The 25,060-nt window shown below is 43.9% G+C and overlaps 1 protein-coding gene across 1 annotated transcript in view; it reads right to left on the bottom strand.

Annotated features, from left to right (window-relative positions):
- The window catches only part of LOC145342112 (serine/threonine-protein kinase 26-like), a 126,247-nt gene extending 102,036 nt beyond the window's left edge, over positions 1-24,211 (bottom strand). Inside the window, exons 1-2 of the mRNA XM_080187335.1 lie at positions 23,926-24,211; positions 23,655-23,829 (exon numbers count right to left, since the gene is read on the bottom strand). Coding sequence (XP_080043461.1) covers positions 23,655-23,696 — 42 coding nt within the window. The 5' untranslated portion in view covers positions 23,697-23,829; positions 23,926-24,211. The remainder of the gene's footprint in view (positions 1-23,654; positions 23,830-23,925) is intronic.
- Positions 24,212-25,060: the final 849 nt, after the last annotated feature.

Below are 25,060 nucleotides of genomic sequence, written 5' to 3'. Positions count from 1 at the left end.
GTTGAGCTATGAGGAGAGGCTGAATAAATTAGGCTTGTACTCGTTAGAGTTTAGAAGAATGAGGGGGGATCTCATTGAGACGTATAAGATGATGAATGGGATGGATAGGATAAAGGTGGAGAGACTCTTCCCGCTCAGAAAGGATGGTAGGATTAGGGGGCACAGCCTCAAGATAAAGGGGGGGGGCGGTTTAGAACGGAGTTGAGGAGGAACTTCTTCACTCAAAGGGTGGTGAATCTCTGGAATTCTCTGCCCGTTGAAGTGGTGGAGGCTACCTCGCTAAATATATTTAAGACGTGGGTTGATGGGTTTTTGATAAGAGGGGGGATTAGGGGTTATGGGGAGAGGGCGGGAATGTGGAACTGAGCCACGACAGATCAGCCATGATCTTATTGAATGGCGGGGCAGGCTCGAAGGGCTGGTTGGCCTACTCCTGCTCCTATTTCTTATGTTCTTATGTTCTTAACACTGCAATGAAGTTACTGTGAAAATCCCCTAGTCACCACATTACAGTGCCTGTTCGGGTACACTGAGGGAGAATTTAGCATGGCCAATGCACCTAACCAATGCGTTTTTCAGATTGTGGGAGGAAACTGGAGAACCCGGAGAAAACCCATGCCTTCACAGGGAGAACATGCAGACTCTGCACAGACAGTGACCCAAGTCGAGAATCGAAACCAGATCCGTAGCACTGTGAGGCAGCAGTGCTAGACACTGTGCCATGTTACAGCGCATGCTGCAACTTTTTGACTTGTACTCTTCAAGGCAAATACAAGAATACCAAATTTCAAATGCTCAGACAAAGCACAGATTGAACACAACCAGCCCATGTACTTGCAAAACATAAAACAAAACATCTACCATTAGATGCAATTCTATGATTGGGCAGCACTTGAACAATGCTGAATGCCCTAACAGCTGCACTAACAACCAATTTAAAATAATCTGTCAAGCCCATAACATGGCTCATTTACACTTGCTTGAAGGGCTCACATTCAGTCAATAGGGGCCCATTCTCTGCAAACAAAAAGGAAAATGTTCAAGCCTTGCACCTTTTTTAAATCCCCCAGTTGCTTGGAAAGCCTATAGACCTCCTTTGCTTTCTCCATGACAACACCCCAGCCAGAGTCAGTTGCCAACCAATCAACACCCTTTTCTCCTGCAGTGTAAACTGTTAGGATTTCTGTGAAATTTGGCATTCTTGTATTTGTCCTGATGAATGCAAGAGAAAATGTTTCAACAACACTTCTCTCTTTTCAACCACGTTAAAGTTCTGTACTACCAAACCATTATACACTGCAGATAAAGACGTGCAGCAAACAATCTTCAGCTTCTGTGGAAACAATTTTTCCCTGCCAACTCTGTCAAAACCCTCATACCTTTAAAGGCTTCAATTAAATCTCTCCATCACCTTCTCTGCTGTACGATGGACAATCCCACTTTCTCAAACTGCAATATAAAACTGAAGCCTCTCATCTCTGACTCTATTCTAGACTAGAAACAGGCAGCCTGCAAAAAAAAAAGTCTGTGTGTTACACGCTACAGAATCTTACAAAAGGCACCCATTAGGCCCATCTTGGCTGTGCTCGTTCTTTGAAAGAATTATCCAATTACCAGGTGTCAACTAACAGCTTTAGAGAGGAACAGAAAGCCACTACGTTCCTCCATTCCAACATTCAGTCAGATCCCAACTGATCTTCACCTTAACTTCATTTACTCACCTTAGTTTAGCATCCCTTGATAACCTTAACTGACTAAAACCAACAACAAATTACACTTCTAAAGCACCTTTAATATAATGAATCCTCCCAAGATGCTTCACAGGACCATTAGAAAACCAAGTACATTACTGAGTCACATCTATACAGTTAGATGACCAAAAGTTTGGTCAATGGCGTCACACTAGAGAAATGTCCTAAAGGAGGAAAGTGAGACAATGGAGAAGTATAGGGAGGGAATTCCAGAGCCTGGGGCCTAGGCATATAAAGACACGGATAGTAGTGGTGAAAACACTACACAAATGCAAATCTTTCTCTTTCATTTTCATGTTCTGAAAGTTTCATTTCTCTCTCAATCTCTGCAGCACCTCAGTAGGCAAAGTTCCCAATTTCCGTTAATCATCGTGTGGAAAAGCGCTTCCTGAATTCCTTAGCTCTAATTTTTAAGACCATGTCCCATTGGACTTAATTCTTGTGCAAGATGAAATTATCTTAGGTAGCTCATCGAATTCATTTAACATTTTAAACACCTCAATTCGGTCACCCCCTCTTTCCCCAACATCAATGGAAACATGTTTATGCAAATTGGCTTCATGATTTAATGCGCTCCATCCCAACATTATTTTGGCGAAACTGTGCTATACCCATTCAAAGGTCCCTATACTTTTCCCGGATGTGGTGCCCAGAACGGAACCCCATTCAGATAGCTTGTGAAGTGGCTGCCCAACTTCTCTATGACCTCTTGGAGAAAGCACAGTAAGAAGTCTCACAACATTAGGTTAAAGTCCAACAAGTTTATTTGGCAGCACTAGCTTTCAGAGCCTCAAGCTCCTCCTTCAGGTGAGTGAGGACTTGTGTTCACAAACAGGACATATAAAGACAAAAAAATCAATTTACAAGATAATGGTTGGAATGTGAGTCTTTACAGGTAATCAAGTCTTAAAGGTACAGACAATGTGAGTGGAGAGAGGGTTAAGCTCAGGTTAAGGAGATGTGTATTGTCTCCAGCCACGACAGTTAGTGAGATTTTGCAAATCCAGACAAGTCGTGGGGGTTACAGATCGTGTGACACTGAACCCAACATCCCAGGTGAGGCCGTCCTCATGTGTGCGGAGCTCGGCTATCAGTTTCTGCTCAGTGACTCTGCGCTGTCGTGTGTCGTGAAGGCCACCTTGGAGAATGCTTACCCGAAGATCAGAGGCTGAATGCCCGTGACTGCTGAGTGTTTCTCCTGGAGAAATACAGGCACAATCTTGGGACTCATTGCCCTAATTTCTGAAAACCCATTTAAAAATATAACAAAAAAATCTCTTATATGATGCAATGTACAAAAGAAAACAGAGCAGTGAAAAGAAGGCTTGAATTTACCCAATGCTGTGTAACTAATCTCAGAAAGCAACTTGCACCCAAATGCAGAAATGTCACTAAGTAGAAGAGCTTTTCTAGAGGGACACAGAAATCTGAAGACAGACTAACAAGTAATCAAACATCCATTCTTCAGCTTTTGTTTTGAATGCTGGTGCATGACAGATTTCTAAAGCGACTATTGGATTGAGACTGCCTCTGTTGTTACACAGCCCCTTGCTATATAACAGCCCAACTGTTTACAGTGGCTACGTTTTGTGCATCAGCTGTGGCTCAGTGGATCATTTTCTCGCCTCTGGGTCGAAGGCCGTGGTTGCTCCAAGATGCCATCAGGGCAACTGTTTTTCTAACCGAGTAGTTTGCTAGGACAATGCAGAAGGCATCACAAGCCAAACAATATCATAAGGCTAAGCCAAATATAACACAAAGCCCGGAAACCAGTCATAATATTCCCACAGTGCAGAAGGAAGCCATTCGGCCCACTAAGTCTGCACTGATTCTCTGACAGAGCACCTTACCTAAGCCCACTACAACCACCACCATGCCCCCCCCCCCCCTCAATTCCAATAGCTCCATGCATTTACCCCAATCATCCCTGACATAGACGTCTTGGCATAGAAAGGAACAATTTTGTACAGTCAATCCATCTAAACTGCACATGTTTGGATTGTGGGAGGAAACCAAAACACCCAAAGGAAACCCACACAGGCATGGAGTGAATGTGCAAACTCCACACATACAGTCACCCAAGGCTGGAATCAAACCTGATGCTGCGAGGTAGCAATGCTAACTACTGTGTCATCGTGGTGCTCCATAAATCCATGAGTAAACATGAAGGGAACTGGCAGCTTAGAAGCCACAAGCCTGACAAAATCCCCCAATGATGTTAAACGGTGACTGCATCATTGCTCTGAGTGTGGCTGGCTTGGCAGCTCCAGAATGTTAAGATTCAATTACATCCAATTTAGTTTTGACTCAATTACAACCAACTACTTAATACTGAGCCAGAGGGTAAAAGTGCTTCCCCACAGCAGCTATTTGAAAGACTTTTGCCTTTGTCAAAGAAGAGTGTGGGAAAGTGCCGGTTTAGTCCCAAAGAAGAGAGAGGATCATGGGCTCATACAGCTTGGCATTCGAGGGTCCAGGTCTCCAGCTCTGCCTCACTGTGATCTGAACAAGACATCTCATGCCAGCTGGCAGTCAGATCAAGCATCTGACCAATGACAACTGTACATCTGAGACCTGGGCATGTGGGAACAGTTACTGTTGCAGAAACAGAGCTGCATGGGCAGCAGCTGACTGAGGAACTGGATGCCACCTTATACTGCCATGATGTGGATGTGCCGGCGTTGGACTGGGGTAAACACAGTAAAAAGTCTGACAACACCAGGTTTTAGTCCAACCGATGTATTTGATAGTAAACTCACAAGCTTTCGAGGGGACTCCCTCTTCGTCAGGTGAATAGAGAGTTCTGGCCTCGAACAGAGCATATAAAGCACAGACAGTTTAGAGATTACTGATTAGAATGCGAATCTTTACACCTAACCTGCTGTTCAGGTCCTAAAGTGGCCGACAATGTGTGTGGAAGGAGCACTGATCACAGGTTAAAGAGATGTGTATTGTCTCCAGACAGCACAGTGAGTGAGGTTTTGTCTCTAGACAGCCTGGGTGACTTGCCTGGGTTTGCAAAACCTCACTCACTGTGCTGTCTGGAGACAATACACATCTCTTTAACCTGTGATCAGTGCTCCTTCCACACATATTGTTGGCCACTTTACGACTTGAACAGCAGGTTAGGTGTAAGGATTCGCATTCTAATCAGTAATCTCTAAACTGTCTGTGCTTTATATGCTCTGTCCGAGGCCAGAACTCTCCATTCACCTGACGAAGAGGGAGTCCCCTCGAAAGCTTGTGAGTTTACTATCAAATAAATCAGTTGGACTAAAACCTGGTGTTGTCAGACTTTTTACTGTGTTTACCTTATACTGCACCAGCTAGTTGAAGATTAACATCTGGTTGCAATTATCAAGTAGAAGCAGCTCTTTATTCATGGGACGTGAGCTTTGTTGGCAAGTATTTGTTGTCCTTGCCTAACTACCCTCAAGAAGGTGACGGTGAGCTGCTTCCTTTAATCCAGCTGCATATTTTGCAAGAGCATTTCAGAAGGCAGTTAGAGTTGACCACGTTGTGGATTTGGAGTCATATAGAGGCCAGACCAGGTCAGGGCAGCAGATTTCCAACCCTAAAGGACATTATTAAAGCAGCTGGGTTGCAACAACAATCTGGTAGTTTCGTGATCACGATTACACAGACTTTTTCATTCCAGATTTATTTAATTAACTGAATTTAAATTTCTCTGCTGCCATTGTGGAGTTTGAACTCATTTTCCAGATTATTAGAGTCACAGAGGTTTACTGCATGGAAACAGGCCCTTCGGCCCAACTTGTCCATGCTGCCCTTTTGTTTTAAACCCCTAAGCTAACCCCAATTGCCCACATTTGGCCCATACCCCTCTATACCCACCGTACCCATGCAACTATCTAAATGCTTTTTAAAAGATAAAATTGTACCCACCTCTACTACTACTCTGGCAACTTATTCCAGACACTCACCACCCTATGCATGAAAAAATTGCCCCTCTGGACACTCTTATATCTCTCCTCGCTCACCTTGGGACCTGGGTTTGAATACCATCACGACAGGTGGTGGAATTTGAATTCAACAAAATATATCTGGAGTTAAGAATCTAATGATAACCATGAAACCATTGTCGAATGTTGGAAAATCCCATCTGACAGAAGGAAATCTACCATCCTTAACTGATCTTGCCTACACATGACTCCACGTAGGAAAAATGCTGGCCAGCCGGTGATAACCATGTTCCACGATTGAATTAAAAAAGAAAATCAACGCTCAGCAGAATGTCCAGGAAAGTGAACAGATCGATTCCCTACAGTTTGCACAGAACTGGTTAAATGAGCAGCAGAGGGCAATAGTCAGAGTGGCACTCAAGGAAAACCAACACAACAGACCCCAATGTGCATCACGTTCAAAGAGAAAATCGGGACTGCTGAAAAATCAGAAATTTAAGACTTCGATTCCCACGCCTCTCACTTACATCCCAAATTCAAACTCTCTTATATTCAAAAGAGGCTTGTGTCACTGGAGACCATTCAGTCCACCATGAGGCAGCTCAGGAGCTATATAAAACTAACTGGGGAGGATAAGGGCAGACATTTCATGGAGTTTAAAAAATGAACTTACTACAGCTACTGCACCTACTAGCTGCCTCGTCTCCTTCATTACAATAATGATGGCATTTCAAATGCACTTTATTAGCTGGAAACTGGTTTGGGTCACTCCCCATCATGAAAAGTGCGTATGAAATTTCTTTCTTTGTCAAAGTGTAGGAATGGGTTAGAGAAGCGGTTGCAGGATAGAGCTTGAAGGAGTCTAGGAGCTGGGCAGGAACACAAGATTACAGGATTACTGCTCATATGCAGGATAAACACCAACATAAACTGCTCGGGCTGAATGACCTGTGTCCACACCGGCATTCCTATCTAATGTTGTGTATCAGAAATGTTAGTAAATTCATCAAAACATTTAGGGAAACACACCACTGATTGAGTAGTTGCACATCCACAGCTGTGATACACTAACAAAGGCTGTGCAGCTTAACCGCAGACAAGATGATCAACTCTGTAAAATATCTGGTGTTGTGTGTCAGGGAATTCACTCCTTGTCCAGTTTGGACAGTATAGGCCACTCCCAGCTGGAACAGCAGGTTTTTGCACTGACCTCAGTGTCAACAAGTAACCCACATGTCTTGAATAACATGACAATCAAGTGAATTGTACAGGTCTAACACACCTACTATACACAGCGAAACTAAAAAAAAGTATACGACAAAGACCTGGAGAAATAACTAAATATACTTAACCGTCACAAAGACCCCTGCTTAGTTTGGCGTCTACCTTTGTTTTCTAATGCTCCTCTGATATGTCTTGAAATGTTTCATTATGCTAAAGGTGCTATTGAAATGTAAGTTGTTGGTGCTGGAGGATCCTCATTTACCATATAACAAAATAAATACCCAAAAGCCGCAGTGTTTGAGTGCAGTATGAATTCACCACTGCACAGGCTCAGATAATAGTGACGGCATTAATAAATTTTAGAATGTCACAACTATTTGCCATCAACTAATCGCACCTTACGGGTACAATAAATTCTTTGTTGGTACAAATTCCATCGCAGATGGGTTCTGCATATTGCACTATTGTTACGGACAGAATCAATAACCCCACTAGCCTCAACAAACAACATACTTTCAAAAAGGTGCAACACTTCGTACCTAAGTAATCCACTAAAGATATCTAAGTAATCCATGAATGATTTGGCAAGCAGATATCAAAACCTCATATCCAAGTAATCTATTAATTATATCAAGCAGGATTCTCCGATCTCATCCGTTCCCGCCCCACTGAAAGTGAGAACAGAGATTTTGGCACTCCAGCCAAAACTCCACTTACTTTCAGGGGCACCAGAGAATCCCTGTGGAATTCTATACCACATAAAGTCATTAAAAGGTTTTAATCCACAGAATCCCTTCAGATCAGAAACAGGCCATTTGATCCATTGAGTTTGCAGTGACCATCTGAAAGAGGATGGAGGTGTTGGGGGCTATACAGTAAAGGTCTGGCAAGCAGATATCAAAATAGATAAGTCTGTAAGGGATGGGCAGTTCTTTGAAGTAATAATAATGCCCATCAACTTCCATTCAATTCTTATAAATGATATATGCTTTACCAGGTTATATTATATATACACTTCAACCTGACACATTTCATATTGCAGTGTTGTAAAATGAGGTTACTTCTCTTAACATGCTAATATATTTCCAGTAGTTTTGCCAATGATAGTGTGCTGGAGCAGGCATGCAGTTTTTAAATGCTAAACATTGAGCTAATCTTTTGAAGACATACTCCTCCCAACAGTGTAGCACTCCCTTAGTGTTGTAACTGGCGTACTGCCAGATTATAGGGTGCTCCCCAGTTTCTGCTCTTTGTTGACTATGTGGGTGTCACTCCTGGAAACTTCAAGACTAATGCATCAATTGATCAAACTGGACCTACTCTTGTGATTTTATCTGCTAAACAGCACCAGGAAACATAGGAAATGAAGGAACATTCAACCCTTCAAGTCTGTTCCACCATTCAGTTTCCTTAACTTTCCCCCCTTAGCTCACACCCATTGATATCCTTTCCTTATAAGAATCTATTGATCTGAAATGACCTTTGGCATCCACAGCCTTCTGTAGGCACAGTTCCACATTTTACCACTCTTTTGTGTGAAAAGAATACTCCCTAACTTCACTCCCAAGTGGTCCAGCTCTAACATTAAAATTACAGGAAGGACAAGAGCAGCAGATACATGAGGAACACCACAGCCTGGCAATTCCTCTCCAAGTCGCGCACCATCCTGATCGCCGTTCCTCTACTGTCAATGGATCAAAATCATGGAGCTCCCTCCGTAACAGCACTGTGGGTGTACCTGGTCTACGTGGACTGCAGCGATTCAAGAAGGCTGTTCACCACCATCTTCTCAATGGTAATTAGCAATGGGCAATAAATGCTGACCTAGCCAGTGATGCCCACATCCCAGGAATTAGCACTCTTGACCCTTAATTCCCTCAACGAAGGATATGGTTTATTGTAATTAGCCATAATGCCCTCTCCATAAACCCATGGCCAATCCATATCCAGATGCAGGAGCACAAAATGGAAACAAGTTGTCCAAGATTTAGGATCCAAATGACCAGGGTCTTGGAGTATGGTCATGGGTCCAAGAGTGGAGTGGAAAATCAAGACAGATACTCCAATTCAGTACTAAGAAAATGCAGTGCTGTTGGAAGAATCACCTTTCAGGTGATGCGGTAAACCAAGGTTCATTCTGCCCTTTTGGCTAGATGCAAAACATTCAATTATGCTATTTTGAAGATGTACAAGTTGCTCTCCCCATATCTTAGATCAACATTTATCCTTCCATTAACCTCAATAAAAACAAAGGATCCTCAACACAAATCTTTCTGTGAGCATTTGAGAGTAAATTGGCTGCAGTGTTTCTGACACTACAGCAACGAATTGGTTGTGAAGTATTTTAGAATGTCCTGAGGTCACAGAAGGTGCTATATAAAGGGAAGTCTTCCTTTTCTGCTGTAACTGGTTAAAACTAAAGTGACAGTGGGATAGGAACCTGAGAGCGGATATTGACTCAGAAATTCTAGATATAGAATCAGTCTCAGTGGAGCTAACAAGCAACAAAGGTGAAAAACATTAGTGAGCATTGACTATAGGCCTCCAAGAAATAGTGGTAAAGAAGGGGGATGGCATTTACCAGGAAATTAGAGATGCATGCAACAAGGGTGCTACAGTAATCATGGCTGACTTTGGATTGGGCAAACTACATTAGTAATAACATGAATTCCTAGAGTGTGAATGGGATGGTCTTTTGGACCGGTACATTGAGGAACCAACCAGGGAACAGGCTGTCCTAGATTTGTTATTGTGCAATGAGAAAGGGTTAATTAAGAATCTTGTTGCGTGGGGTCCTTAAAAGAAGATTAACCATAACATGAAAGAATTCTTCATTAGATAGAAAGTGGAGTAGTCCAATCCAAAACTAGGGTCCTAAATCTAAACAAAGGAAACAACAAAAATATAAGACCATAAGACATTGGAGCAGAAGTAGGCCATTTGACCCATCGAGTTTACTGTCATTCAACGAGATCATGTTTGATCTGATAATCCTCAAATCCACTTTCTCATTTTATCCCCATAGCCCCTGATCCCCTCACTGATTAAAATCTAGCTCAGCCTTGAACATACTTAACAACTCAAACTCCACAACCCTCTGTGACAAAGAATTCCACAGATTCACTACCCTCAGAGAAGAAATTCCTCCTCATCTGTCTTAAATGGGTAACCCCTTACTCTGAGATTATGCCCTCTGATCCTAGACTCTCCCACAAGGGGTTGGGGGGGAACTCGCTCAGCATCTGCTCTGTCAAGCCCCGAAAATCCTATATGTTTCGATAAGTTCTCCTCTGATTCTTCTAAACTTCAATTGAGTACAGGCCCAATCTACTCAACCCCTCCTCATATGACAAGTCTGCCATCCCAGTAATCAGTCTGGTGAGCCTTTCTTGGGTAAGGAGACCAAAACTGTACACAACAGCCAGGTGTGGCCTCACCAAGGCCCTGCACAGTTGCAGTAAGACATCCTTGCTCCTTAACTCAAATCCTCTTTCAATGAAGGCCAATATTCCATTTGCCTTTCTTACTGTTTGCTGCACCTGTATCTTGTTTTCAGTGACTGTTGCACAAGGACACCCAGGTCCCTTTGTACACCAACATTTCCAAATCTATGACCTTTAAGTAATACTCTGCCATTCGATTTTTCTAAGTGGATAACTTCACACTTACCCATACTATGCTGCATCTACCATGTGTTCACCCACTCACTCAACTTGTCTAAATTGCCTTGAAGCCTCTTTACTTCACATTCCCACCTAGTTGTCATCAGCTAACTGGGAAATATTACATTTAATTCTTTCATTAAATTGTTCATATATGTTGTCAATAGCTGGGGCCCAAGCATTGATCCCTGTGGTAGCCCATTAGTCAAGGCCTTCCAACTCTAATAAAGACTCATTCATTCCCACTCTGTTTCCTACATACAAACTAACTCTCAATCCATACCAGCATATTACTCCTAAGCCCATGTGCTTTAATTTTGCACACTTATGTGGGACTTTGCCAAAAGCTTTCTAAAAATCCAAATAACATCAAATCCCCAGCACACCCTTACCTATTCTGCTAGCTACATCATCATGAAAATCTGTGAATCTGTGGCCTTGTAATTGACATTTTTACCCTTGGAAAAAGCTCGTCTATGCCTCTCAATTTTGTAGACCTGTTTCAGGTCTCCAACTTTCCAGCGAAAACAATCCTGGTTTATTCAACCTCTCCTCATAGCCGACGTCTTTGAGACCAGGCAACATCCTGGTGAACCTTCTTTGCACTCCCCAAAGCTTCCACGTGCTTCTGGTGGTGTAATGACCAGAACTGCATGCAATACTCCAAATGTGGCCTACCAAATGTTTTATACAGATAAAATATGATTTCCCAACTCTTGTACTCAATGCCCCAACTGATGAAGACAAGCATGCCATTTATTTTCTTAATCACCTTGGCCTCCTATGTTGCCACTTTCAGGGAACTGTGGACATGCATGCCCAGATCCTCCATAAGTTAATGTTTCTCAGGTTCTGTCATTTAAAGTATAATTCACAATTAAGTTTGATATTTTAAAACACAGCACCTTGTGGTTGTCCACATTAAATTCCATCTGCCATTTCTGTGTCAAAGTCTCCAATCTATCCATATCCTGTTGTATCCTCTGACAATCCCTGGCACTATCAGCAACTCTACTAATCTTCGTGTCATCTGCAGACTTACTAATGAGACCACCCACATTTTCCTCCAGATCATTTATGTTTACAACAAATCACGGAGGTTCCAACACTGATCCATATGGAACACCACAAGCTACAAATCTCCATTCTGAAAAACACCCTTCCACCACTACTTTCTGTCTCCTACAACCAATTCAGTTCTGTATCCATCCAGCCAGCCCACCCTGAATCCCATGTAATTTCAGTTTTTGTACCAGTCTGCTATGTGGGACCTTATCAAGTGCCTTACTACAAGTTCATAAACTACATCCATAGCCCTTCCCTCATCAATTATCTTTGTCACCGCTTCAAAAAACTCAAATCAATTTGGTGAGACATGACCTTCCCCATACAAAACCATGCTGCCTGTCACTAACTAGTCCATTTTTTTCCAAGTGTACATATATCCTGTCCCTCAGTATCTTCTCCAAAAGCTTCCCCACCACAGACATCAGGCTCACCGGCCTATAATTTCCTGGATTATCCCTGCTTCCTTTCTTAAACAAGGGAACAACGCTGGCAATTCTCCAGTCTTCTAGAACCTCGCCTATGGTTAAAGAGGAGGTGAAGGTATCAGTCATCAGCTTTTAGTCTCATTAATTTTTCCAGCACTTTTTAAAAATAATGCTAATTGCCTTCAATTCCTCTTTCTCATTAGACCCTTGGTTCTCTAGCAAATAACTGGAAAGTTATTTGTGTCTTTCTCTGTGAAGAAAGAAGTAAAGGGGTTGTTTAATTGATCTGCCTTTTTTGTTCTTTTTAAAATCTCACATTTTGGACTATAAGGGAGCTACATTTGTCTTCACTAATCTTTTTCTTTTTATATACTTATAGAAGCTTATACAGTCTGTTTTTACGTTCCCTGCAAGTTTACTCTCATCCTCTACTTTTCCACTCTTAATCAATCTCTTGGTCTTCCTTTGCTGAGTTCTATAATGTTGCCAATCCTCAGATTTGTGACTTTTTCTAGCAACTTTATGAGACTCCACTTTGGATCTAAAACTAGCCTTGATTTATTTTGTTAGCCATGGTTGGGCCACTTTGCCTGTTAGGCTTCTGTAACAGAAAGGAATATATAACTGTTGCAATGCATGCATTCATTCCTAAGTATTAACCATTACCTATCCACTGTCTTGCCATTCAATAAAGATACCCTGATAAAAAGAAAAGTAAATAAAACATTGACCTTTATTTCAAAGGGAATGGAGATAAAAATAAGGAAGTCATGCTGAAACAATACATTAATTAGACCACACCTGGAATACTGTGAACAGGTTTGGTCCCCTTATCTAAGGGAAGAGGTGTTGGCATTGGAGGAAGTACAGCGAAGGTTCACTAGGTTGATCTCAGGTATGGAGGGATTTTCTTATGAGGCGAGGTCGAATAGGATGGGCCTGCACCTATTGAAGTTTAGAAGAATCAGAGGCGACCTTATTGAGACATAAAAGATTTTCAGGGGGCTTGATAGGGTAGATACTGAGAGGTTTTTTTTTCCCCCTTTGTGAGAGAGTCTAGGACCAGAGGGCATAATCTCAGAGACTGAGCCTGAATTCACCGGAGTTTAGAAGAACGAGAGGGAATCTTATTGAAATTCTGACTGGACAGGTCAGACTGGATGCAGGTGTGATGTTTCCCCTGGCTAAAGGGTCTCAGGATATGGGGTGGGCCATTTAGGAGTGAGATGAAAAGAAATTTCTTCACTCTGAAGGTAGTAAACCTATCTAATTTTCTATCACATAAAGCAGGGGAGGCCAGACACCAAGTTTATAATCCTTAGAATCCCTACAGTGCAGAAAGAAACCATTCAGTCCACTGCATCTGCACTGCATCTAACTCCTTTAAAATGTCAGATTCCAGATTTACAAAAGACGACAATTGCCATGGTAACAAAATGTGACATGTGGGAAACGACAGACACTCGTATAAGACTCAATATGTTCCATAAAACGTTGCACCAACTGGCTGTGCTACAGGAGGTCTGAATACAGGTTTCTGCCCAGGTCACTGAGCACCAACCTCTTCATATGTGCCTTGCTGTCAAGATACCCAGTGAAGGTGAAGCACCACCCCCACCCCCACCACACCACCTCCCCCTCTCCGCCAAAGGTGGATGAGCAAAATAGGACTAGTGTCACATTAAATACTTATTTCATTAACAGGAGCCTGAGAGCTGGAAGACTCGCTACCAGTATCTCTCCCTAACAAGTCAATAATTTTGTGGTTTGACTCTTTGGAGAAAGAAGTTGAAAATATAGTATGAGAAACTGAACTTAAAAGTAGTGGAGAAACTCAGGATATCACACTATATTTAAACAAAACCATCTAACACCGAGGTGTCTCTGCACACAGACCTTATCGGATTTTCTTATTGGGAATTTGGTGAGGGAACGATTACCAGCCGTCAACAACTTGTATTACACTGGGTCTCTGGATCACTCATCCAGTGACAATACCACTATGCCACTGCCTCCCCATAGCAAAATCTCCCAAGGTGCTTCACAGAAACAACAACAAACAAAAACTGGTACCAAGCCATATAAGGAGATATTAGATCAGATTATTAAAATTTTGTCCAAGAGGTTCTAAGGAATGTTTTAAAAGAGGGAGAAGGTGCGGAGAGGTGTGGAGGGAATTCCAGAGCTTATGGCTTCAACAACTGAAGGCATGACTGCCAATGGCGAATGGATTAAAATGAACTGCACAGATTCTCAAAGGATGGTCAGACTGAACGAGGTTAGAGGTATTGAGGGGTGAGGTCATGGAGGGCCTAAAAATCAAGGACAAACATTTTAAAATCAAGGACTAAATGGCAAACAATTGAGCACAGCAGGGATAGGTGAACGAGGCTTGGTGAAAGTTAGGATAAGGAAGCAGAGTTTTAGATGAGCTTATGGAGGTTGTAAGCTAGGAATCACACAATGAATTGGGTGATTTGCATAGGGCTAGAGCTGAAACAGCTTGGAGTTGCAAGAGGGTCGCACTGTTGGGGATATGGAAGGACCAAAGCCACAGAGAGATCTGGATTCAAGGATGAAAATTCTGAATTTTAGATGTTGCTGGACCAGGAACCAATAAAAGTCAGCAGCAGAACATGATAGGTTAACAGGACTTGGTGTGAGTTATTTGCTTGAGGTGTGCCATCCAAGGCATAGAAGTGTATTTAACCCAAACTTGATGCTGTCCTCGCACAACGCCCAGCTTGCATCATCAAATGGCTCACTGAGCAGCAACTGGTAATAGGAACTATTCTTAGCATGGGCAGATGGGTCACTAGGGCCGTAGTGAAGTATCCAGGGAGTCATCCAAGCCGAGACTCTTAATTTGACGCCCATGGTGCAAGCAGTAGGGAACCTCCATCTCCGATTTTGCCAACTTTACAATTGAACTAATGCCACTCAAATCCAAAACCCCCAACTGCAGGGAGTTATTTCCTTCATCATCAGGGGAGACCACTGTCCCCTCAAAGAATTATTATTTGCACTCGACTGAGGTTCCCCAAACAGATAGAAGGATGCAACTGTTTGTATGTTCCTCATGGAGTATTAATAACAAACGTTGAATGGGATGAAAGGCAACAGTATGGTGGCACTTGAGGTTGTAGATACTTCACCATTCCACCAGACAAGACACTATTCCACCATTGGCAGTCATGCCTTCAGTTGTTGAAGCCACAAGCTGTGGAATTTGTAGATGGAATTTGTAGACGGATTATTATAGATTCCCGTCTCCTCTAGTTCTATTTTAAGTAGTTTCCTTGCTGTTTCACTGAATTACTGTCCACATTTTGTCCTTTTTTAAACACATGGGCTTGTAGTATTCCTTTAAGTGGAAGACTCTCAAATAGGATCCCCAATTCTGATTGGGCATATTCCTGGCAGACATATCAATTGATCTCCACAATCCTGTCATTGGTCTTCCAGCATACCCATCCCACATTGCTTGGTTTTCCCACTGCCAAAGAATGTAGAGACTCTTCAACTCATTGGATGATACTTGACTCAAATGAACAGCCTTCTTTCCGCCCTGTCCAATGTTTTTATAATTAACAGAAGTATCCTAAGGCATTCTGAGAACAGACTATGTAAATAATAAATTCACCCATCAGCTGATTTTGGAATTAGATCAAGAACAATCATTTGCTGATAAAGAATTTCACTCCCTTGTAAAAACTACTTGTGACAGTCGTGATTAAAGTTGGGGATGCTTAACAAGCCAAAATTAGAGGTGTACAGATATATCAGAGAGTTGTGCAGTTAGGGAGATTACAGAGATAGGGAAGGGCAAAGCCATGGAGGGATTTGAAAATAAAGATGAGAATTTTAAAATTGAGGCATCACTTGACTGGGAGCCAATAAGCACAGGGATGACAGGGGAATGTAACTTGATGCGAATAAAGACGCAGCCAGCAGAGTTTTTGGATGATCCCAAGTTTGCAGGGGCCATAATATGGTAGACCAATCAGGAATATGTTGGATTCGTTAAGTCTGGAGGTAACAAAGGCATGGATGATGGTTTTGACGTTCAAGCTGAAACAGGAGCAGAGTCAGTAATGTTATGGAGGTGGAACTAGTAAGTATAGTGTAGATATGGTATCAGAAACTTATCTAAGGGTCAGATATAGCAAGTTGCAAACAGAATGGGTCATGCTCACACAGTTGCCAGGGAAAGGGCTGAAACTAGTAGCTAGGAAGTAGAGATTGTAGTGGGAACTGAAGATGATGACTTCAGTTTTCCCAATACTTAATTGGGAGAAATGTCTTCCCATCCAATGCTGGATGTCAAATAAGTAAACTGATAACTTTGTGTCAATGAAGGAGTTGGGACAGTTGGTAGAGCTTTGTCGCATTGTGGAAAGGATGACGTGGTTACAAATGACATGCTGCAAAGTAGCCAAGGATTCAGCCCTGGAAGTCAGCAGGGGTAGTGGTGTGAGAGCAGACACAGAAGCCATTAGAAGTGATTCTCTTACTGTGATTGGATAGATAGGAATGGAACCAGGTGAGGGCAGCCCCACCTGGCAGGACAACAGTGGAGAGGCAATGGAGGAGGATGGTTTGACCAACCATGTCAAAGGCTCAAGGCAGGTTGAGAAGGATGAGGAATAGTCTGCCACAGCCCACCGTCATGGCCATTTGTGACTTTGAGCCATTTCAGATACCTGATTGGAGGGATTCAGACACAGAGTGAAGGGAAAAACAGGAAGGAATGTGAGAGGCGACAAGATTTTCAAACACTCTAGAGGAAAGACAAGTTGGTAGTGTGTAAGGACAGAGGAGTCAAAATTGAGTTTTTTTGAGAGAATGCTGTTTTCAGGTAAGAAAGGGTAGAAGAGAGTAGCTGAGGAGAGGAAATGGTTGAAAATGTCAGCTCAGATGCAGACCATGAAGAAAAACAGTGCGGTCAGCAGTTTAGTGGGAATAAGATCAAAGGAGCTCATCTTGTCTCATGGACAAGATGAGCTCAGAGAAGGCAAGAGGGGAGATAGAGGTGAAACAAGAGAAAGACGTGAGTTCAGAAACAGAGGAGCAGAGAATCAGAGAGGAATTTGGTCTGGTGGGACGGGGAAAAGAGGCAGTTAATTGCCTTGATCTTAATAACAAAGACGTCCTTGAGCTCATCGCACTTGTGAGAAGCAAGGACGGGGGAGACGAGGCAGGTTGAAGAAGACACTCTGCATTGGGGAAAAGCAGCTGAGGGTGAGCTTTGAATTCCAGATGATCCCAGGGTAGAGAGCAGTTTTAGAAGGTGAGAGTAGGAAGTAATAATGCATTATGGGATCCAGCTAGATCTGGTTGTGAATGGTTAAACTAGCTGCCTGTATAAAGTAAAAAGGTACCAGTTTCAGCCTCAGCTAGTACACTGAGAATCGGATACAAAACATTGGGCTTAAGTTTGGAAACTAGTTTCATTTATTGTGTCACGGGTATTTTGCTGTCATGATTTGCTGAGGTTACTTCCTGGGTCAATGAAGCATGCAGTTTCCTGTTGGTGCTGCCAGACTGTGCTCATCTGTGTTAATGACAACTTGACTTGTACTGAGCCACTAACAGCACCAATTAACAAAGAATACCGAACATCAAAGAAACACTGAACCAGCCTGGGTCAGGTATCTTTGATGCAGTCTCTGCGACTGATATTATTGGACGATAATCAAGATGGTCAACAAAACACTTGAATACAAACATTTATACAGTCTCTTTAGCACAGTAAATGTTTAACAGCAGAGCAACAATTAAATATTGACACCAAGCCACGGGATGATCTTTTAGAATAACTCAGAAGCAAAGAGGTAACTTTTAAAGAGCCTCTTAGGAAAGGTGAAAGAAAATAAAGATGGAGAGGTGGATTGCAGAACCTAAGATTTCAACAAACGAAAGCATGATTCCCAATGGAGGAGGAGATTAGGGATACACAAGCGGCCAGAGAACTGGACAATGCCATGTTCTTTGAGTGCTGTAAGAATTTACAAAGATAGGGAGGGGTGAAGGCCATAATTCTGACTGAAACACAAAGATGTGAATTTAAACAAACAGAATGAAAGCAATTGCACGGGGTGAGAAAAATCTCTCAGCAGAGACAGGGACACAAGAAACAGGTATATATAATGTTTGACACACAACCCTGATCTGTTGTAGCTGTTACACTGTTGATAATGACCCTATTGTTACAACAAAGGCTCCTCTCGATGCACTGTGAGCAGTGTCATGGATGATATGTTGCAAAATGTACACATACAATAAGAAATAAGATTTATCGATCAACATTTCAGTTAAGGTGCTGCAGTTTTCTAAAATTTATAACTGGGTTTAAACATCACCTAGAGGGTCAAAAATTATTGTCTATTCCTGATTGCCCTTGAGAAAGTGGTACTGAGCCACCTTCTTGAACCACTGCATCCATGTGATGTAGGTGCACTCAGTGCTGTTAAGGAGGGAACTCCAGGATATTAATCCTGGGAGAACAGTGAAGGAACAGCGATACAGTTCCAAGTGAAGATAATGTGTGGCTTGGTGGGGAACTTAGAGGTGGTGCATTCCCGCACATCTGCTGCCTTTGCCCTTCTAGAATCTCGATGTTAGAGGTCACGGGTTTGGAAGGTGCTGTTGAAGCAGCCTCAGCAAGTCACTGCAGCGCATCTTGCAGATGTTTATACACTGTTGCCGCTGTGCATCGGTGGTGGAGTGGATTCTGAACGCGGAGGATGTGATGTCAATCAAGCTGGCTGCTTTGTCCAGGATGGTGTCAAGCTTCTTGGGCATTGTTGGAGCTGCACTCATCTTGGCAATTGGAGCGAGTTGGGGTGGAGGTGTGTAATTCAATCAGGGACTGAGGTGGGGGAAGCAGTAATTCAAATCACAGTGTGATGGGGTGATAGGATGTACTCCAGGCATGTGGAGAGGTTCCACAGCATTCCTGACTTGTTCTCTGTAGATGGTGGACAGGCTTTGGGGAATCATGGGGTGAGTTACTCAGTGCAGGATTCCCAGCTTCTGACCTGCTCTTATAGCCACAGTATTTATATGGCTGGTCCAGTGTAGTTTCTGATCAATGGTAACCCTCAAGATGAGGCATTCAGTGATGAAAATGCCATTGGATGTCAAGGATAAATTATTGTTGGAAATGGTCATTGTTGGCACTTGTGTTGCACAAATATTATTGCTATCAGCCCAAGCTTGAATACTCTCCAAGTCTTGCTGCACAAAGACTGTTTCAGCATCTGAGGAGTTATTATTGGTGGTGAACATTGTGCAAACATCAGTATACATCCCCACTTACGATGGAAGGAAGGTCACTGATGAAGCAGCTGAAGATGACGGTGTCCAAGACCCAATTCTGAGGAACTCCTGCAGTGATGCCCTGGAGCCGAGATGATTGACCTCCAACAACCATGACCATCTTCCTTTGAGTCAGGTATGACTCAAACCAGCAGAAGGTTTTCCCTGGAATCCCACTGACTCCAGTTTTGCTAGGGTTCCTCAGTGCTACACTTGGTCACATGCTGCCTTGATGTCAAGGGCAGCCACGCTCACCTCTGGCATTCAGCTCTGTTGTCCAGGTTTGGACCAAGGCTATAATGAGGTCAGCAACCTATTGTCGATGCTGGAACCCTAATTAAACATCAGGGATCAGTGTACAAATAGACTTAGTATTCAGACCCACACCCTAACTCTATCCCACCTCCCCAACATGTTCACCTGTCACAGCTTACCCTCTGATTTTAGCTTCTCTGCCATTTGGCCATTCACATCCCTCAGTCTCTCTGTGGACCGCCATGAGCAATCCTTTCCCCTGGTTTGTGTGGCTATGACTCATCTTTCATTCCGTCACCTCGCAGTATAAATATCTCCCATTTTCTATACCTTTTATCTTTGAAAAAGGGTCATCTGGGCGCGAAGCGTTAGTTCTTTTCTCTCCTTATAGATGCTGCCAGACCTGCTGAGATTTTCCAGCAGTTTCTCTGTTGGTTTCTTAACCACAGAGGGTGTACCAGCAGCAAGCTGCCGATCACCAAATTGTAAAAGAAGGTGCATTTCTCCAGCACCTGTAATAGCCTCATGCCCCAAAGTGCTTAACTTATTCAGTGTTTGTTTGCGATTATAGTTGCTGTTGCGATGTCAGAAGCCAATCTGCGCACAGAAAACTCCCAAAAACAATGTAGTAATGACAGATCATTTGTTTTCGAGCTATCGGTTGCAGACTGGCCAGGACACTGGGCAAACTCTTGTGACAGTAAATCCCTGGGGTCCTTTGCATCCGCCTGAAAGGGATGACGGTGCTCCAGTTAACACCACCTTCAACAGTGCAACATTCCCTCACTGTACTGAAATGTCAGGCTGGATGATATGTTCAGATATTTCATCTGGAGTGGGATTTGAACCTCCTACCTCAGAGTTATGAAAGCTATGTCAAAAGTGATCTGGATAGTCCGACTGAACAGATTTGCCGTCATGGAGTTATAAGCAATTCACAAGAAGACAGAGAGAGATGAAATGGGTCATTTACACACCAGCCATTTTAAATTGTGACAACAGTAAATCTGATTACGGTCCAGGCTGATCTTCAATGTAATGCTGTGTAAAAAGTTTATTTATTAGCCACAAGTAAGACTTACATTAACACTGCAATGAAGTTACTGTGAAATTCGTCTAGACATCACATTCCGGCACTGGTTCAGGTCATTGTATCTAATGTCTGGTCTGTATGCCTCTATTACACTACTTGCACATTCAATATAAAAGTAAACTATGATCGTTGAGAGAGCTCTGAGAAAGGATTATGTAAATATAAACTCTTCCTCTAAGGGGGAGGAGGAGAGTCTCAGATAGCAGAGCCAAGGTGACATGAGTGGTTTTCAAAGTCACCTTGCTCTTCCTGTTCTGCAGTCGCCAGGTAACATATCACTGGCAGTATAGTAGATGTGCTTCATCAGCAATGACCTGTCTTAACACTGTGTGGGTGTATTCAGAGAATGGCAAAAGATGGACAAGGCCCCAGTTAAGCAAATACAACAGCAGCAGAAGGAGGCTAAAGGTGAGGCACATTCTCCTTCCTGACATCAGCATTTCACAGGTCTTTAGCCAAATCCATCCAGGTAAAAAACATATACATCAACTTTGAACTGCACCTCTTGGTTCATTTACACTGCTGCTTTGTCTAAAAAAAGACTGCATCTATATAGCATCTTTCACAGTAAGGAGATTCTAAAGTACTTTATATCTAATGAAGCACATTTTGAAATGGACCACCTGTCACAACATAGGAAAGCCAATTTTTGCTCAGCAACTTCCCCCAGTTAACGATGAGATCGATGGCCAGATTACCTGTTTTTGTGATGTTGGTTGAGGGCTAAACATTGACAGAGCACAGAGGATAATGTCTTGGGATGTTTTACATCATCCAAGGGGACACACAGGGTTTCAATTTAACACTTCACCTGCAACATTTTAGGAATCCCTCAATCAGCCTAGATTATGTGCTCAAATCACAGGAGTATGCGTGGCACGGTGCCACAGTGGTTAGCACTGCTGCCTCACAGCGCCAGGCACCCAGGTTCAATTCCAGCCTTGGGTCAACTGGCTCTGTGGAGTTTGCACTTTCTCCCCGCGTCTATGTGGGATTCTTCCGGGCGCTCCCATTTCTTCCCACGGTCCAAAAACATGCAGGTCAGGTTAACTGGCCATGCTAAACTGACCCTAATGTCAGGGAGATTAGCAGGGTAAATGAGAGTTACAGGAATAGGGGCTGGATGGGATTGTGTTCATTACAGACTCGATGAGCCAAACAACCTCCTTCTCTACTGTAGGCGTTCTATGAGCAGGAATTGAATCCCCAAACATCTAACACCAACACAAGTGCCTTGTCTTGTATTATTGTCAAACCACAAGTGTATCATTACTTCAGAGCTATTTCTGGTTAAATGTACCTTTCACCTCACAGACTAGGGGCGAGAGGGCGGCTGGGGTCGCGGAGGGAGGGCGAGAGGGCGGCTGGGGTCGCGGAGGGAGGGCGAGAGGGCGGCTGGGGTCGCGGAGGGAGGGCGAGAGGGCGGCTGGGGTCGCGGAAGAAATGCGGAAACGGTAACTCCAATCACAGAGTGAAGTGGGGGGGTGGGGTGTGTAATTTAAATCATGGGAAAAGCTGGATTACTACAATGACCTTTCACCTCTGCAAATTGGGTTCAAAAGCTGCCCAGACTGACAGGACAGTGTCTTGTGCTGTGGTTCAGAGATGGGCAAATGTGAATTCTTTGTTTATGCTGCTGACGAGCTGTGGGATCTGGGTGTCCATGAACACAAGTAACTAAAAACCAGAATACAGGATAATTTACACACAGCAAGATCCCATAAACAGCAATGTGGAAAGATCCAGGTCATCTCTTCAGTAACTTTGAGGGATAACTATTAATCAAAGACCCCCTGCTTTTCTTTAAATAATGCCATTAAGATCTTTCACACCAACACAGAGGGCCAAAAGGGAGCCTTAGATCAATGCCCTTTGTGGGAATGTCAAAGTTATTCAGGAGCTCAAGTCACTGGAATGAGACCTGAACCCAAAACCTTCTTCCCAAGAGCTCTTTGCCACCAACTGAGCCAAGACTAGCATCTCAACAAAGGGCAAGATCAATGGGGCACCGGAACACATTTACACACAGGCAGAGCAACAAATCAGATAACACACTCAGGGTGGCAACATCTCAACAACTGGCAATACCTGCCTCACAAGGTGGGAGTGCCCATCTAAAGCTGCCAAATAAAACTTTTAAAAGCACCCAGCCCAGCTCCTATAAGTCTGAACAGAGGATTGCAATGGGGGCAGCAGAGCATGGAAGAAAGGAGCAGTGGTGGGGGGTGTTGGGGGGAGGGGGTGGTGGGGAGTGGACGTGGATGGGGCTGGGTGGGAGTGGACGTGGATGGGGCTGGGTGGGAGTGGACGTGGATGGGGCTGGGTGGGAGTGGACGTGGATGGGGCTGGGTGGGAGTGGACGTGGATGGGGCTGGGTGGGAGTGGACGTGGGTGGGAGTGGACGTGGATGGGGCTGGGTGGGAGTGGACGTGGGTGGGAGTGGACGTGGATGGGGCTGGGTGGGAGTGGACGTGGATGGGGCTGGGTGGGAGTGGACGTGGATGGGGCTGGGTGGGAGTGGACGTGGATGGGGCTGGGTGGGAGTGGACGTGGAGGACAGGGTGAGGGTGGGACAGGGTGGATGGGGATGGGGGGAATGGGGGGTGGATGGGGATGGGGGGAATGGGGGGTGGATGGGGATGGGGGGAATGGGGGGTGGTGGGGGGTTGGGGGGAATGGGGAGAGGGGGTGGTGGGTGGTGGAGAGGGGTTGTTGGAGGGGGAAGGAGGGTTAGAGGGCAAGGGGGGTTAAAGGGGAAACTGGAGGGGGGAAGGAGATGTTATGGGGGGGGGGGGATGGGCGTGAGAGTGGAATCAGCAAGGAAGTGACCAGGAGAGTGGCACTGGGGGTGAAATTGCTAAGTTGTTGTTCCAGCTGGCCGTGAAGTTTCAGGCACATCAGGAAGTTTGTGTATCCCAGAGCTCGGGCCTTACCTGCATTCCTGGCACTTGTACTGCTACAGGCGAGTGTGCCATGATCGGATACCTTTAAACGAAGCAGCCCGGGCACGGTGTCGCGATGAGGAAGTCCCTCTCTCTGGCTGTGTGTGTGTGTCTCTCTCTCTCCCGGAGCGGCTCCTGCTCCCCACAGCCCCGGCTCCCACTCGCTCTTTAATAAAAAAAGACCAAAGCAGGGTCACGGCTAAAGTTACGGGCCAGACAGCGAGTTAACTCTCTCCGCACTGTGTCCGTGCAAAAAACTCACCTCCTCCCTTAACACAAAGTCCTTAAAGTCTCTCCTTTGCTAAGAAAAAAACTTTTACTGGAACTTTGATATAGATATATCTAGCTGCCTCCTACTGCATATCTCGCACCAAAGTTTGGCAAACACTCGCTCTCCCTCTGGTTTAAGGAGGTGTCTGGTGAATGTTTACATGATCTTTAATTTTGCACCACCTTCTGCTTTGCCCCAATGCTATAACGCCATGTTTGGGCCCTGACTCTTGCTGCCTTGTGTGTGTGTTGGGTGGAGTTGCATACTCAAGTCACGTCACTGCGAGGTCACTTTCCAAACTCAGATCTTCCCCCAGTAACTGGAGCTGAACCTTCCACTCCCTCTCTCAGCAGCACTCTCTGCTGCTAACCTCATTAAGTGCTGCAGTGCCAACCCGATCCTGCCCTCTTCCCCAAAATAACTTTTCGTTCTGGGGGAAATGAAAAACACAATTCTGCGCTCAAATCAATTCCTGTGAAGGTAGCACTGATTCTAAAATGCCAGATGATATGGTTAAAACAGAAATGATAGTGGAAATTACTGCTTTCGTTTTTGCCAGGACAGGACATGCAATCCTCAGTTGATCTAGAACATTGATATAGGGTTGCCAACCCTCCAGGATTGGCCTGGAATCTCTAGGAATTAAAGATCAGGACCGTAGCTGTGTGTAATCATTCGGACATTCAAATATATTAATTTTTTGTCATTAGCTTTGAACATTTTACCAGATATGGACATATGAAAAATGGGGGTAACTGTCAAGCATCTTCCAATTAGGTAATCAGTCTTTCCAATTGGTGTAAAAAAGGCAGTGGGCCACAAAGATGGGTGTGTTGGTTGACTAATGGCTGCAATGTGGAGGCAAGCCATGTGATAAAGCCTCCAGGAATACACCTAATCACATTTGGCAACCTTACATTGGTGATCTTAAGAAATGATCGTTTATTAACTTTCTTCAAATCCTACGGACCTATTTAAAACTATACAATCCCTACAGCGCAGAAGGAGGGCTCTGGGTCCAGTGAGTCTGAACTCACTCTTCAAAAGAGCATCTGACCCAGGCCCACACCTCCCTTCCCCCCGATCTATCACCATGACACTGTGCATTTACCATGGACGCATGTTG

Source organism: Carcharhinus amblyrhynchos, chromosome 4 (assembly GCF_965287045.1).
Source record: "Carcharhinus amblyrhynchos chromosome 4, sCarAmb.v2.hapA, whole genome shotgun sequence".
NCBI lineage: Eukaryota > Metazoa > Chordata > Chondrichthyes > Carcharhiniformes > Carcharhinidae > Carcharhinus > Carcharhinus amblyrhynchos.
Note: the sequence above shows the minus strand (reverse complement) of the source record. Positions and strands in the feature narration are given on the sequence as shown.